The 17631-nt window shown below is 42.2% G+C and overlaps 1 protein-coding gene across 4 annotated transcripts in view; it reads left to right on the forward strand.

Annotated features, from left to right (window-relative positions):
• The window catches only part of tet1 (tet methylcytosine dioxygenase 1), a 41096-nt gene that overhangs the window by 7579 nt on the left and 15886 nt on the right, over positions 1 to 17631 (forward strand). For 2 of the 4 annotated variants that reach the window (XM_064318436.1, XM_064318437.1), the window contains exons 3-5: positions 9035 to 9085; positions 12917 to 15116; positions 15241 to 15331. In XM_064318436.1, coding sequence (XP_064174506.1) covers positions 9035 to 9085; positions 12917 to 15116; positions 15241 to 15331 — 2342 coding nt within the window. Of the gene's footprint in view, positions 1 to 7587; positions 8875 to 9034; positions 9086 to 12916; positions 15117 to 15240; positions 15332 to 17631 lie in introns of those variants that run through there. The other 2 variants (XM_064318439.1, XM_064318438.1) reach the window with 2 other exon arrangements.

The following is a 17631-nucleotide window of genomic DNA, read 5'->3' on the forward strand; positions in this document are numbered from 1 at the left end:
GGGGGGGGGGGTTGGGCATTTTAAGGGGGTGTGGCTTCATAAGACATCCCTCTCTCTGAATTCCCTCTCTGCAGCCAGGAGAATTGTTTTTAAAAATGTATTGTTATAAAGTTACTTATTGTTGCTCTTCACTCAGTCATACAGTTTTTTTTTATTTCAACTGGAAGGTGTGTAGCCCTTGAACACCTGGTTAGGGGGTTACCTGATTTTGATATGAGGCGTGTGACTGCCCTGTACAACAGGACTCAGCTGTGCAGACCCACTGTGTATGAAAGGTTTTGAGTTACTGCCATGATTGAAACCTCTGAATAGTACTGAGCTGTTAATTGTTCTTAATTAGGCTTTAATGTCTACTGAAGGATACTTACTCCTCTTAAGGTCCCATTATGTCTAAAGTAACTGCATCCATATTCACACCCCAATACTTTCATGAGTCAGATCAACTTATGCTTTAGTTTACTGTAATGTGCTGTACGACAAATTATCTGCTTAGAAAGAGGTTACATTCCTGAATTGAACTATGCAACTATAGACTGACAGTTAAAATCATTGGAGTTCTAACTGCTGAGAGTGTACTGATCACTGAAACTGAACTATTTGTGAAAAATTCACAGTTCAGTGACAGAGCTGCAACTGGAAATGTACCAACCAAACCAAAATGAAATGCATTTAATTTGAGCACAAAGCATTCTTTCAGTAACCTTAACTGATCAGGATAATTTCTGTGACAAAAATCCAGCATACATAGTGGGCCCCAGGACTGAGTTTGAAAGCAGTTGCTCTACAGAACTCTGATAGAGGACTGACTGAATTGTGGAACATTATTAGTGTACTGTCTGGACTTAGGCAGTGGAGGATAGTTTATTTTACTGTATCATGCACATGTGTGATGTCTGTCATTTTTTCACTGCTTCCCCTCTTCATCTTGAATGTTTTAATGTGAGAAAAGAATCAAAAATTTATTTGTATTCAAACGCTGATAATTCTTCACGTCACACAAATTTCCAGTGCATTTACTGCATTACACCCCTTGAGTTGTTATGCTAATCTCCTCATGGATAGACTGTCCCTAATGTTGCCATGGAAGAATATTGTGCGCATGAGAACATTTAACTTCACCCCTTGCTAAACTGGCCACTAAAACTTTGCCGCAGCCAAAAGAACAGACATGAAAATAGGGGGGGGGGGGGGGTGTGTGCACAGCTCGGCGTAGCCAGTGGCCATTGTGAGCACCACCAGGTGCTCGTATGCGGCCGTTATTATCACTGTTTAATTAATTCAGAGTGCTGACAAGACAGGGGTCCTACCGCAGCCGCGGCGATCTGCTTCAGCGCCAAACTGTCTCTCTGCAGTGATCAACGTCTGGCCGTTTATAGGTGAACGCGTGCAGAAATCGATCCGCCGTTAATTTTCCGAAAAAAATGTTTATGGTAAAGATATATGGCGTTGGTCAACATTTTCCGTTTTCTTTTTTCTAGTCTGAAGAATTTGTAACGTACGTACAATATCCAAGAAGCTTTTAAAAAATTTAATTCGTCCTGTATTTGGATCGTTTTTGACTGTGGAATAAAGCGCGAGCTTCAGTCTGCCGTGTTTAGTGAACTTTGAGCAGCCAGAAGCAGCCGTCAGTCTGCTCCTACCATTCTCCCTGAGCTTCAGGCTTTCTGAAGCCGTGCCACTTCATTTACCCCCATGAATAGAAACGGCAGCTTGCTCATGGTCCAGTACAGCTCTGCGCTGCTAAGGCTAACAATAGGCATCTGGAGGAGCAGAAACCTCTCGCCACCGAACGCAGAACGAAGGGGAAAAGAAAAGAGAAAAAAAACATCCCAAGAATTAAATCTGTCCTCGTTTGTTCAGCTGCTCACTCCTCATTAGCGTCAGTGCGATTTTCAGGTCTCCGCCTGTTATTTAACGGCTTGCTTGCGTTATCAGATGAATGCGGTCTTCACCAGTTGATGAAAATGATTTTGTTTTATGGTGTTTCATACACTTTTCTGTTTAGATGGTTTTAAATGTATGAGTTATGTACCAGCAGAACACAAACAAATAAGCAAGTGTAATCTTGGAAACTGTTATTATATATACAAAAATTGAGTCTATTATTTCATTATTTCTGTTTATTTATTTGTGTTTTCTACATGCTACTGTTTATACTTTTTCCTTTTTTTTCGATCGACACTACAAACCTAACTTCTGGGAAGAATATTGTCTGAAAATGTCTTCCAATAAATGCACATTTTCATTTGTTGCTTCATGGTCTTACATCAATATCTCATCTATCATATTTTCAGTTAATGACTGACAGGCCCAGGATGTAGCTGTGTGTGTTATACATAAGATGCTTTAAGTGCTTTCTTTTTTTTCTTTCTTCTTTTTCATGGACTGGTGGCAATTGCACGACTCTGTTAAACAGTACTTGACTCCCTTGACATTTTAACACCCGAGCAACAGCTTCACATTGAGGGGTGTGAGGTGTACCAGCATAACTGGGTGTGTAAATAATTACTCTGTCAGATACAGGCCCCAGCTACAGGGCCACAGCGCCACAGGCTCCGGGGTGTGTCCAGGGCAGTAAATGTACAGAGGTAACCGGGGGTAATGCAGATTGTATCAGACACAGGTAATTTGTGGCAGTTTCCATGCCCACGGTGGATGTGGTACCTGCACTGTTTCTGGTCTGGCACCCTGTGGTGGCTGGTTCCTGCAGGATAGAACAGATCTGTTGTGTCCCCTGTCCTCTCTGGGTGAGTGTTTGGAGCACAGCCGACTCCGTTTGAGTCGCACAAACTTTTGCATACGCCAGCTTCCCCGAGATACCCCCCCCCCCCCCAAGGCTGCAGCTGCTTAGCTGTGTACATCAAGGGCCCTCAGACCAGCACACGGCAGCCACCCCCCCCCCCCCCCCCAAGCCTGTGTCTGCCCACCCCTCAACCCCCCCACCCTAGACCATAACGCCCAGCAATAGCCGCTGACCTCACACTCCTAGCGTGAGCTGACGAAATGTTTATCAGGCTCTCGCCCAGAGCACTTTGAGGTCACGCAGAATCCATCTCCATGACACGAGCCCCAAGGGAAAGTCCGCTCATGCTGTGTTGCCGTGTTGACTGGCCCTCGGCACTGTTTCTGGTTACTGCCGCTCATCACGAAGATTGAAATGCTGTGGAAAAGATTTTTAAAAGCAAAGACCACATTTTATCAAAATCCCTACAGAGTGTAAGATAACCTGAAACTGCAGGGGCTGAAAGACAAACATGTCAGGTTGCGTTTTACAGTTCAATTACTTTCTGTTATGTTACTTACAACATGATCATTTAAAGGCAATTTGTCCTTAATTACTATTCGAGTTAAAATTTCCTGGATTATCATGAGTCTTTATAACTGTATCTTTAAATTGCAGATAATTGTTCGCAAAGTATTTGTACAAATTTTTAACAAATGTGTATATTCTGTATGAAAGGTACCTCTAATCTCTCAGTGAATTACATTTTTTTAGTGCTCTGTGAGATTGTTTCCATAATTTGCTCCCAGGGGGGTCGTTCATTTGTTTGGTGTATGATTTCTGCATATGAACAATTGACAGTGTATAATTTAGTTATTTGGCGGGAACTCCCAGCCAAAGCCTTTTAGAAGGCGTGGCACCCATGAGAGCTGCACTCAGCGTACGAAATTAGCTGCTGCCAGCTAGTCATTTTTACCTGTGGCTGGTAAGTTTGCCCTACCAATCACTGACTTTGGCAGGTATCCACCTATTGCTTGGAGGTCCTGTTCTATTCTAAACATCTAGCTGTCTGGTAAAACTGTGAAATTGGCTGGTGAATTTTGGGATGCACCACCCACTGTGTGGTGCCAGTGGATGAAAAAAAAATGTTAGTTTCCTCCCCTGACTGCACATATGAAGTTACAGCTTTATGAGTTCAACCATCAAGGTCCATGTTTCAGAGCCTAACAGATGAGTGTAGAGAGGGGTTCTTTTCTGTTCTTTCATAAACATAACATAACATAATGACGAGAACAGGCCATTCAGCCCAATAATGCATGCAATTTTCCTGACTAAATTGGTGCTCTGATTACCTCCAAACTAGCTAGTATCTAGCACCATATCAAGCCCAGTCTTGAAAATCACCAGAGTTTCTGCCTCTACTACTCTCTGTATGAAACAAAAAAATATTTGTAATGTCTAATAGAAACATAAAAAAATTGAAACATTGAGGTGTATTCTGAAATGGTAGGCTAGGTCTTCTAGATGTTTGTGGAAGACTGCCAGTGAATGCTGGCAGGAGGATGCTGAACAGGGCGGTCTGGTTGGAGTGAACGGGTGTGATCGTAGTCTAAACCACTCACAGCTCGGTATGAGCGTGAGAGATCTGGATTTAATGGAGAGAGGCACCTGCTGCCAGTGAAGGATGCTGAAATGGCGGTATGGCCTGTGTGAACTTAAGAAGGTGGAAAAGCCCAGGCAGCACCAGCAGCAATTCTGGGCCCGGTGCTGGGGCCTGACGGTACGGGCTGGTAGGTCAACCAGGAAAGCACTGCTGTAGCCCAGATGAAAGATGATAGATTGATGGTCCTGATCAAAAGAAGTGTAACTCAGGATTGCTGTACTAAAAAAAAAAAAAACTGCCCAGCTTAAGTCCATTACTCTCCACTTCTACACCTTACTTTGAATTTTAAATCATTGGCAATACAAACGAGCTGAGAGAGAGGTCAGAGTAAGTCCAATCCATGAAGCTGATTGGAAAGCTGTCAGTGGACAAATGGAATATATCCTGGGTAGGGAATCTGTATGGGAATGCATTTAAAAAATGTACACATTTTGACTCCCTGTAACACTTTTAAAGACAAAAACAAACGTATGGTTATCAAATTTTCTTTTGATTATCTCTGCTTTCTAGTCTGTTCGCACTCAGAACATACTCAACACATAGGGTGGATGCACTGTAATATAGCTGAGCAAAACAGCTATACCTGGTAGATAAATTATTTATCTATCTACAGGTTATAGGCGTTTCTAAAGGAAACTGATTATACAGACAAATCATTGGTCAAGAGACAATATAAAAAAAATATTGAGAGTTGGTATGATTTTATTTCTTTCAAAACATTAGCCTAGTTTACAACTTGGTGGCAGGTGCAAGTTGTTCTTTTCAGTAGTGCTCTCAAACATTGGCATTTGTTCAAGTACTTTGTTTTCAGCGTGGACGCTTTCAGCAAGTCAAGCTATTAACGGCACGAACAGGACTGCTTTACTCACGACCCTTTCCGTCTGTTCCGTCCTGAGTCACTGGTGGTTTGTCACGCCAGGAATATCGCGAAATTGATTACGTAGATCTTGGTAATTTCTGTAAAAATAAAGACTGAAGTCGAGGCTGAATCTGAGTTAGAGTGCCTCTCCGTTTTGAATAGATGTGATCCTGACGCTTAGGTTACGCAGGAGTCACGCATCAATCTTAATACTGACTCACTGAACTGTATTGTACTGACTGTACCAAAGCAGCGTGAGAGAGGCTGCGATTGACGAAACCACCTGATTTTTTTCAGCAAAAAGTCACGCTTTTTGTCGTGTGCACGCCGAGTTCGAACTGAACATTGGAATGTCACTCGTTCGTTAAACGTGACGGTCGTGCCGCTTTTGTGAACTTTGCAATTTGATTAGAATATCTATCATGGAACAGTTTTGAGATCAATATGTGGCTTCAATCACTGCAGAAAGTGTACGCAAATATTAATTCAGACGAAGTAGCAAAACGGCTCGTTTCGTTTGGAAATGGTATCTCAAAATAACACATGAAAGAAAAATATTCGGTAAAAAGAATATGACGATGCTCCGGTTCTTCGTGGTTTCATTTGCAAGATGTTGCTATGTGCTAACCTGCAGCAAAATGGTTTTATTGCTTAACTAGCGTCTCCACACCCCGTTGTATTGAGAACACACTTTGCCGTTTGGCGATTCCTCAGTAAATAAAAAAGGCAAGAGCTATTTCCCCTGAATACTGTTGGGTTGTAATACATATTTTTTAAAGTCTGTAAAGACTGTACTGGATTATCATGTCTGATACTTACTATTTATTATGAATATTATCATGGCACTGTAGCCTACCAGCTGCAGTATTAGAGCTTGGTTTGATAGTTACCGCTAACAATCCCTTCTCAATTAGCCTCATATCTTATTGTTTCATAGTAATATGATTTATAGCATAATGGTTAGGGAACTGAGCTCGCAAGTCCCCGGCTGTTGTTTTGATTCTCAGGTGGGGTCATTTCAAGGTACTTGTCCTGATTTGCTTCAGTAAATGCCCAACTAGATTAAGGGATTGCATGTGAAGTAATGTAACTCAGTCTGGATAACAGCATCTCTAAATACTGAAAATTTGCATTTAAAATCTAGCATTGTCACTGTTGGCTAAATCGCTTGTCTGAAGCCCTTCTGCGAAGCTAAGAGAGAGAGAGAGCAGGATATTTGGTATTTTGGTTTTTTAAGATTATTTATTGTATTTTTGTTTTTATGTGATCATCAGTAATTTGAAAAAAAGTGTGAAAAGCTGATAAACATAAGTAATTTCCTTTGCATGAATATTATCGTTTACATAGAAAAATACTGGACAAAGACATACATACATGTTCAAGCTGATTATAAAAATTCCAACACTAAGATACATTAGACTGCTCAATTATGTACGTAGGAACTAATGTTATATCTGAAGGTGTATATCAGGCAACCTCAAATGAGGTTGCGCAGTCTGTGACTGATGGGTTCCTAACAGAGCCTGAGGTTAGGTCTGTGCTGGGACGGGTCTGTGGGTCAGGACTGCTGCACCCTCTCCAGGAATCTAATTATTAAACCTTACAAACCTTATTATCTCTATACATAATGAGATTCTTTGTACGTAAATGCTTCTTGTAAAATAATCCAGAGTCTGAAGGAACATTACTGGTGTCTAAAGGGTTAATGTATTTCAAATAATTATTTGATCCAGGTCTGTTCTGCGGTGATTCAGACACAAGTTCTGACTAAGCAACATTCTGCAGCATGAAACGCCTGATGTTTTGGCTCACCGGGTGCCATTTATGGATTAAATGCATGAGTAAACCTTGTAATACTGGCAGGTGTGGACAGATTTGCACAATATCAAAACCTGAGCCTCAGTTACTTAAAATATAAATGTTTGCTCTTCACAGATAAACCTGCTAGCTTCTCTGAGTGTGATTTGCTTGAGCGATTATGAAGTTCATATTTCAGTTTAAAGTGCTTTATAAAGTCTAAATTATGTATTATACCATAGAGTACTGGCAGTACATACAATACTAAAGATCTTCATTGGACAAATTTATATCTGGCAATTATTAGTCATAATTATATCTGGTCATATTTTACATAGAAAACAGTGGCATCAAAACTTTTTTTACAAGCTTTATAAAGATTAGCTAAGAAGGCTGTATGAAAGAAACAATGCAGGTTTTGAGTTACACAGTGTGCTCTATACAAAGTAGATTAACAAACTGGGTAAATAAAGCAATTATCTCCAGTGCTAATCATTATTTAAAAATACAAGAACAAGAATAATCCTCATTTAACATGCTACTTTTTCTAAGTTAACCTTGGACTTGGGGAACTGTACTGTGGCCTCCATGGCTTCCTGTTTAACTGGGGTGTAACAATGAGGTAACAGTAAAATTCACGTGTCATCCATCAGCACAGGGAAAGGCAATGAGCCCTCTAAAGAAATAATACAAAGGGTTGTGGACCTTTAAAATTCTGGAAATGGGGACAAACAAGTAAAAGCTAAAGAAAGGCACCGCCTTCCCCTACTAAGAAGAAGTTTAAAATTACTGGAACAGCGGTGAACATGCCTGATAGAGGATGCAAGTGCCTCCTATCCTCAACGCATGTAGTAGATTTGGAGTCAGGTGTCCAGATCTACCATTACACACCAGCCTTGGGTCAGTAGGGCAGGTGCACAGAAAAAAGCTTCTACTGAGGGCATTGTGCAAAGAGGGGTGTTTGGAGTTTGCTTACATGGCTGCGGAACTTTTATTAGAACTGGTGGTTGTGGTCGCCAAAATAAGTCTTCAGCCAGACATACCAGCGGTAGGGTTTGGAGTCTGAAGAGAGATACTTATGTTGAAAAAAGGGTCCCATCTCCGGTGCAATATGATGGTGGAGCTGTGATATTATGGGGGTTGCTTGCATTGGTCCTAGGGCTCTGGTTAAGGTGAATGGAATTATGAATTCCAGTGAGTGCCAAGACATTTGTCCTGATCTAAGATCCTCCACTATATTCACCAGTCTCATGAAACACTATAAGAGGACAGCTTGTATTTATTTGATCTTTTTTTTTTTTTTGTCAATAATTCGAAGGGCGCTTTACATTTAATTCATGTATTAATTCAAACACAGGGATAAATATAATTTTGTGCAATTGTGCAAACCTAACAGTAACCCAACAAACAATATCCACATTCCCTGTATCAGTTCAAACAGCCATAAACCGAGTACTGTAGATTCAGTCCAGTCCAGTGCTGGAAGAACTCCAGTCCGCAGATTGTGGCTCTCTCCCCTGCGTAGTTGTAGAGTAAAAGCCCACATAGGGGATCCTTTGTTTAGGAGGGTCTAGGCATGGAAGATAATTTACAAGCCGCTAAAGTCCCACGCGATTGGCTGGCCAGGGGCTGTCTGCGTCTGCGAAAGGCTTGCCCTGCCTGTCTGCAGTATTGCCACTGCTCTCCAGCGCTCTGATCATGACACCCTGGGCTCAGCTTGCAGAAGAATCAGCTACAGTAGCCAGTTATTCTTTTGAAGCTGAAGGAAGCAAGATGGCTACCTTGTAAGATATGTTACCCAAAATTGAGGGTCTGCTTTTGAAAAAGGAAAAGGTAAAAAAAAGAAAGAAAGAAAAAATCACAGTTTTTTTTTTTGCATCTTTGTTATCTGAGTCTGGAATCATTTCTCTGCATCTTGCTGCTCTGTGTTAAATATTATTATTTCTCATTTTGATTTACGTTAATGAGGTCTGTTCTGGCTCCTGTTCTGCAGTTGGGGTGCAAGGATATTGCCAAACCACGGAAAAAGAGACGAGTTTCCAAGGTAACGGGCACCCACTTTTTCATGTCTGAAGTAATGTTGGTGGTTCAGACACGGCTCAGCTTTTTCAGGAAATCCATTATTATTAAGAGTAATGTGAAAGCATCTGCTGTTCCTTTGAAAGTGCAATGCTGCATTTGTATCACAGATTTGCACGTCTTTTTTTTCAGATGAATTGTAGCCTGTGTTTATCCAGGTTTGCTTATGATTGGTCTGTGAAATCGTAACAGAATTTTGTGAATTGTTGTTCAGAGACAGGTTAGCTGTAATGATCTCGTGCAGCTCACCGACACCAGGAAGGAAGTTTGCTTTGAAAATTTTGTGCCAAGTGCTCACCAGCGTGAGATTATGCCGCTATTGCTGGTACTTTTCTGCGTTTGAAGTTCCTCAGAGCATCAGAGGACTTGCAAAGGTGAAAGCTGCTTACATAAAGCAAAAAAAATAAAAATAAAAATGCATACCTGAGATTATGAAGATTGACTGATGTTCAGCCTTGCATAAAATTAATGATTTTGTAAATAACTAATTAAAACTGAATTCTGTGGCTGTTTAAAACACCTGTGCTTGCACATTGAGACACACCGGAGTGTTTAATGGATTCGTGCACAGAGAGCTGCTCTGTGCTGCTTTGCATCTGACATGTTGTTGTTTTTTTTTAAAGCTGGTCACCACAGGTTTTGTTACACTCCCAGGACAGGCAGCTGTGGTGCTGTGCTGCTCCTGTCGCCAGTCCCCTGACTGTTACGGCTAAATGCTGCCTCTCCGCTAACTACGCTAACTTCCCCAGGAGCCGTTGCTCTGAGGGGGATGGTCCTTAGAATTCTGGGAGCAATCTCAGCCCTGTTGCTATGCGGGAGGCAGGGGAGGGAGACGCTATTGAACGGCGCTCTGAAGTCAGAGTCGACCGCGGGTTGTGCCTCGGCTTCCAGAGCTGTGGAAACCCAAAAGAATAGAACAAAGGAGGTAACCAAAATCTTGACTCATGACATGCTTTAAACGAGCAGAAGGAACACCTCCGTCGCCGGTCGCGGCGTGGAAGGTTATTGCGCTGGTTATTGTCGCTGCCTGGTTCACTTGGCTGCTGAGTGCGGTAAATTAAACCTCACGGCTATCTTGAGTGTAAGTTTTATTTTCGCTCGGTGCTAATTAGTCAAGTCGTGCTTAAGGAGTTTGTGCTTTTTGCTTTGCTGTGTTGCCAAATTAAGACAAGCTGCTGTGACCAGAAACTAACCCAGTCGTGTGTAATTACCTCCCTTCACTGTGAGTACAGTATCGAATCCCCATCGGACCGGGCAGAGTTCCCTACAACCAGCTGGCGTTGGAATGGCTGTGCTTTTTAAACAGTGAACATGTGAATAAAAAGCAGTGAGTTTTGGGGAAAGTGTGTTCTCAGAGGAACAGTGCATCCCCAGAACGTGCAATGTTACTGGCCTATGGCTGCATGCGTTGTGTGTAATCTCTGATCACAAAATTAAAGCAACACTTTGGGATACTATGCAAAACAGGTAAAAGCATTGTATGTCACTCGTACTGGATAATGGCATGCTGCTTATTAATATTAATATGGAGATAACAAACTTCAGAGCTGCTTGTTAATATGGAGATTTCACTGTTCAGTTTTGCATATTAATATGGCATTGTCACAGTTGAGCTGTGCTGATTACTGAGGAGATATCACAATTCAGCTCTGCTTATTAATATGGAGATATCAAAATTCAGCTCTGCTTATTAATATGGAGATATCACAGTTCACTGCTGTGATGGGTGCTTTGAAGGAGACGGGAGCATGGATCTCAAATGTCTTAGACACTTTGGTGGATTGACACAGCTGGAGATCCATGTCCTCATTCAAAATGTATGATCACTCAGTGTGATAAAGAATAAAAACCCCTTTGCTGATAGGAGGTTACGTTGGGTTCAAAGCAGAAAAGGAATTAAACCAGATTAATTTAAAGCAAAGTTTGACCCCACCAGTTTTACTAGGTCTGATGAAAGTGAACTGATAGTGTGTTCAGCGTATAGGGACTCCCTACATTTAGCAAATACCAAGAACACCAGACTCAATGCTGTGTGAATACCATATGGAAGCGCTCATGTGGAATCTTATTGTGTCTTCCGCTAGTGTTTGAAGTTATTAATGTCTTGTGCTATTTCCGGAATAATTGCTGTTACATTACAAATTTGCAGTGATGTCATGAAAAATTCATTTCCATAACAGATGCCTAAGCTTACACTTACCGCCTCTTGTATTATACATGCACACCAATGGAATATGAAATACACTGTAATATTATTGTAAAAACATTAACTTTTTTGAACATATGATAAATGCATTTCACAGCAGCATATTTATAAGACAAATATATTGGAATGTGTGGAAGTAGCAATTATTTTTTCATATATATTATGATGTATTGCAATGTCTTGATAATACATTTCGGGATTTTTTTTTCAGCATGGTCCATTTCTGTACTGTTTATGGCGGCTGTTAAACCTGAAAGTTGACTGATTCATGCAAAGTTTGATTACTTGTTGGAGAGGATCGTTACTGTAATATTGTGGAAAAAGCAGGTTAGTTTGGAGAAAATCACATCCCGCGTTGTTTTAGTTTTTATTTTCAATCAGAAAGTGAGTAGGAGAGTGCTGTAAGTTACCTTTCAGTTGTAATAATTGCATCGGCAGCAAAGTTATTGCCTCACCCCTTTTTCAACCAAACTATTGCATCACCCTCTATTTGGTGTGAGGGTTGATCTTAAGTGAAGGCATGTTTCCCCACGCTGCATCAGTACATAGCGAACTCAGGCTGCAGCTCGAGAGAGAAGAAAAATGTAAGGATCAAGTTAAAGTAAATATGGTCAAAAATAAACAAGCCACTGTTCCATTCCCTTAAGTATTAATGTAAGTATTGTTGAATTCCCCTAAGTGTTCATGTAAGGTTGATGTAAGCAATCTTTAACTACTCTTAAGTGTTAATGTAAGGTTAATGTAAGTTTTGTTTAACTTCCTTGAGTCTTAATGCAAGCATTGTTAAAATGCTGTACGTGTTAGTGTAATCATTAGTTAACTTCCTTAAGTGTTAATGTACATACATTTATTATATGGAAACAAGCAAACATTCCGGTAGTTAGGGTTTAGGTATCACAGGATATTGAGTGGCAGATGGTTCATTTTAATTGTGGTGATGTGGATTTGCAGGTATGTAATAGACCTATGTCATAAGCTCCAGGTTGTGGGCTGACAGTGCCTCATGGGATATAAGGGTACTCCCGAGTAAGGTGCTTAAACTGAATTGCTGAAATGGGTTGTTGAACATTTTAGACAGAAAGTAGCAAGATCACACCAGAAAGGTCCTCTGTGAGTAAATATAATGTATGCTCATACACTCACATAGCGGGTCACATGACATAAAGGGGATATAGCAGCCTGTGTCTACCTCCCTCCCCACTGCAGTCCTTAAACTGTACCTCTCTCTCTCTTTCTACTTATCGCTCTCTCTCTCCTTCTCTTTTTGTTTTTTTCTTTCTCTGTTTCTCTGTCCCTTTCTCCCTTTCTCTCTGTCTCTCTCTCTTTCACCTTGTGGCTCTCTTTGTAGTGAAAAGCCAAGCTCTTGCCCTTTTATTATATATTGGATAATGGCCTTGCTCTACTGTTGTGCTTCTGCATTTGTTCATATTGCTGGACCTTCCTTACACTCTGCTGTATGGCAGGCTGTTTGGTGGAGCACTGCTACTTATCGGTCTGGTTTATTACATTGTTCTTGTGCCACACCTGGTGTGTCCCCCAAAATAAAGTATTCTGTTGACATGCTCAGACCTCTCTCTCTCTTGTGCCCAGGGTGAGCTGGAGAAAGCCTCGGTCAATGGCACAAAACCACACCAGATGGAAGATTCCTGGCCGTTCCCAGAATATGTGCAGGCCTCGAAGGTCATCGCAGACCCCCCAGGAGTTAGATACTCACGGGATGATGTGGCACTTCCTCTGGAGACGGGACCCAGGACCGGAGACGACGTCAGCCAGCTCCTCCTTCAGCACGTCAGCGGGGTCCCTCACCAGGATCCAGGAGATATGAAACCAAATGGTGGTGCCTGTGTGGACCTGCCCTCTGCACCCCAAAGAACTTTTTCCATGCAGCATAGTTTCGGCTCAAATTCAAAACCCGCCTCGGCGACAGACTCAGCCTCCCCCCCAAAAAAGATCAAGATGGAGGAGCCGTGTACATGGGCGGGCGAACAGTCTGTTAGGGACTCGGGGAGCAGTGATGGATTTGAGGATGCCCTATCCACACTGGCAGCTGTCGTTTGCTTCTCCATTTCGAATAAGGAGGAGCAGCTCTATAGCCCTCATTCTCCCACAGTGTGCACTTTGAAGAAAGAACCAGAGGAAATCTTTAGCAATGCTTGCCCTAAAAATGCTACTACCACTCCCACTCAGCTAATCGCTGACCCTGCCCTTGGGAGAGATGCTCAAAGGCTCTCTTTGCAAAGCGTGCAGTCCTTGGTCAAGCAAAGACACATCAGTATTGAGCAAGCTATTGCTATCGAGGCCCTAACCCAACTTGCAGTGGCACCCCTAATGACCCCCTCACAAGCACTTGACCAGGGCCAGCCCCACGAATACAGGCACTCATCAAGTTTGGCTTCAAGTACAGACTTAGATCCACAGCAGAGCAAGTCGGCATCAGATACTATTTCATACAAAGTGCCAGTAATCAGCACACCATCAAACCAAACCTCTGTCATCCAATCTCCATTAAGTAAGCAAAATAACTTCACCAACAGCTCACACAGCCTTTCCACAATAGGCAAGCTGTCCTTGCAGGACCTCTTAGAGGCCAGCTCAGAAGCGGAAAGGATGTCATCATGTATCAACTGTGAAAAGCACTTCCATAACCAGGACCAAGATCTTAACAGGAGAAGGGAGCATACACTTTGTCGAGTGGAGAGGGTAGACGGCACTTTCGAGGGGCACCAAAAGGAGGAAAGGATACCGCCACTTAGCAAAGTCACAAGGAATAAGGACGAGGAGGAGGTGGCAGCTCAGTTGGCACAGCTTGCCTTCATAATTGAATCGAGTCACAAGCAGAGCACTGTAAGCACAGCCCGCCCGCTTGCCCCGCAGAGTACAAAGGACCAGAACATTAAGAACAGCTACCATTCGCTCCTGCACAAGCCTACCCCCAAGAAGCCGAAAACCACACCTTCCAAGCCCAGAATTTCAAAGAAAAAGGTCAACGCCAACAAGAGCGATAACAGCCATGAGTCCGACTTCCCAAAACGGTTAGCCAGTGGCAAGACCCCTCATAAGACCAAGGTCCAAAAAGTATTCCCGCTGCAGAAGGTGACAGGCCACCACAAGAACCTGTTTCCTCCCCAAGCCCAGATGGACCTTAAAAGATATATAGCAGAAGCTTACCATGAGAGGCATCAATTTCAGAAAGGCACCAACCTCTGCAGAGAGCCTGAGAGGCCACCTTTTTCTGGGTCCTGGGTTCAGAACGGTGTCACCTGCAAAAGTCCAAAGCTGGCTGCTTCCATTGGCTCCCATGATGACGGGCGTATTTGTAATGTTGACCAAGATCACGGTCAGAGGAATGGTCACCCGGAATCTCCGCTGGCACCGAGATGTCAGCATGACTTAATTACTCAGGTATCGCAGTCCGATGATGTTCTACGTAATGGTGCTAAGCTCCAGGCGGGCTTTACAGAGGCCTGCTTGCCCAGTGAAATCTCCGACCCCAGGCTTGCGTTTCACGACAGAGCCGTGACTGAGAGCTCTGCAGGAGATCAGAGACCAGCTTTTCCAGCCAATGAGGGATACTGCAAGGTGGAGGCTTCAGGGTCAGTCACTGTCCTGTCCATTTCAAGTCCCAGCGGCGCAGGAAGTAACCCAACCTTTCCCGGGGAATCCACTCCCACTAAAAACACTCTTAACAGTTTTCTGGAGTCTCCTCTCAGATTCTTGGATACACCAACCAAGAATTTAATTGACACCCCATCGAAAAAAGGCACAAGCCCTTCACACTGCGGTTGCATGGGTAAGTCAGACCCTCATGTGTCACCTGGTTCATTCAGGCAGCTGAAAAAATGTGAATCTTGTTGCAAATGCTTTTGTGTCGTCAATTATATTTGGCACCAATGTTTTTCTGAATCTCTCTGTAGAGCAAATAATTGAAAAAGAAGAAGGGCCATATTATACTCACCTTGGATCAGGCCCAACTGTGGCAGCTGTGCGGGAAATGATGGAAAACAGGTAGGAACGGCTTCGTCACTCTGACAGTGCAGTCCAGTAAAGCTGCATGCAGTCCAGTGCAGTTATCATCAGTAAAGCTGCATGCACACATTTTACATTTTTTGTTGCATTGAACTTCATGTAGAAGTACCAGCATAGCTGCCTCTGTGTGTTCTTCAAGCCCATATGCTGAACTAGTACAGAAGATCAGCTTTGGTTAGTGGGCCTGATTCCCCAGAACAATCTTTAAGTTTACAGTAAGTGAAACCTTGGTAAGTATTAACCAAACTGCGACTGATATTCAGGCAGAAAATGAGAAAGGGCAGAATGTGTGCATTACACAAAGTGACTGTTACAGAATGTGTATTTGGAGCATGTGAGTATGAATCATTTGTAGTGGATACTCTTGTATTCTTGGCTAAGTGAAATTTCATTCCTAAGTGAGTATCACATACTTCAAATATGTTGTTTCCCCCTGGCTCTGTAGCAACTCCCCAATAAGCCCCATGCCACTTTCCTGGGCCATTGCCTCTGCATATAGACCCCAGTGTGTACTCTAAAATGTATTACAATAATGCTAGCAGTACCTAGGAATGTATAACAGCAGCAGGTCTACCCAAATTGGTCTGTTAGCCCTGGGTGCTGCCTTACCAATAGGTAACATGAGAACAATCCCCCCGTAATGATTTATTTAAGCTCTAGGCGGCACCAAATCTTTTCTCGACACATTCCTTGGATCCCACTTTTCTTTACCAATTGAGCTCTTCAAGTGAAACAACTCAACGGTTGAAGCTATTTCACCAAATCAGTTCTGAGGTAAGTTGATGTAACTCCTTGTTCTTTAAAAATGTGTTATTAGTGTATATTTAGGAAGATTAATCTATGTATTCAACTGTAACATGTCATTAGTGAAGCCTTAAGGGCGATAATCACTTAGTTTAAGAAAAAATATCATCAGTTGTTACATTAAAGATTAAAATTTGTGTGGAGCGTAGGTGAGGCAAGACGTTTGAGAGAGATACCCCCAGGCGTGTCTTTGCTATCCCTTTTCGCTGCCTAATATGTAGCTACCTAGCTGTATTTATACATAGCTACTACATTACCTAACATCTGAATTTTGTCCATTCCATTGATGGCTTGCTTGCAAGCTAGCTAATGTGCTTGATAAAATGTAAAAGTTGAGGTGAAAAGTTAGTTAGCTTGCTACCTAGCTAGTTAACATACAGTACTCTTCCTGAGGGCATCACTGCTTTTGGCTTGACAGCTAGTCAGTGGTTAAGTAGATGGTTATGTCTGGGGGTCTAGGTAAGTTAGTATGCCTATACTTGATTTGTCTTAACTACATGGGGAAAAATTTTCCTCCTGGGTCCAGTATTCAAATATCAGATAAGAAGATGCGCCTATAACTAGTTAGATAGCTAGATGCTCGATTAGATAGCTAGATGCTTCCTCTTTCCTTATAATATTCCAATAAACACAATCTGTTTTGTAACTTTATGAATGGGAAGAATGTATGGAAAAAATGTATTTATAAAAATGTTTTGTTTCACACAGAAACAGTCAAAGATGTGGAACTACAAGAGGAAGACAACACGGTGTAGCTATAGCTGATGCTCTGAAAAGCATACAAGGTGGAGAACCCATCTAGGGTGCATCGTGAAGGTTTAATGTACCGCCAAAAACCATCAGGTGGCATAAACACAAGAATGTGGCCAACCCAGGCCAAAGAAATCTGGGGAAATCGCCAGTCTTTCTGCATAAGTATGAGAAAGATCAGAGGAAACTCTCTTTTCATTTGGCCCATAAGACTGGGATCAAACGTCCATTTACATGGACAGCTAGCGGGTGTGGACTGGCCATCCATCCCTGTCTGTTCACACTCCACAGGCCACCAGCATTTCATTTATTAGGATCCCCATTAGATCCAGCAGAAGCAGCAGCTATTCTTCCTGTGGTCCACAGAGAACACAACTGTAAGTACATAGGACATTATCGGATTAAACATAAAGACAACAATAACGTTAAACAAAACACAATCCATTGCTCCATTCCTTTAAACCACCAAAATGCTTTCCACAGAGAAAGAAACATCAAAGATGGTGTCTTCCCATATATTATGGCTAATCCACTATTACATCATAGCCCACATAACCTGCGCAGTTGGTTTTAACAAGTCTAAAATCGGCCAGTTTTTCAGAACTTGAGAACAGCTCAAAATCTTTCAGGATATCTATCCTGTGAGAACTTGGCATATGAATAAAATTGGCATCCAGAACGTTCAGACTTTCCAGAATGTTTTTGCTGAAAAGGGCATTCATCTG

The sequence above is a fragment of the Anguilla rostrata genome, chromosome 18 (assembly GCF_018555375.3).
Source record: "Anguilla rostrata isolate EN2019 chromosome 18, ASM1855537v3, whole genome shotgun sequence".
In the NCBI taxonomy this organism is placed as follows: Eukaryota; Metazoa; Chordata; class Actinopteri; order Anguilliformes; family Anguillidae; genus Anguilla; species Anguilla rostrata.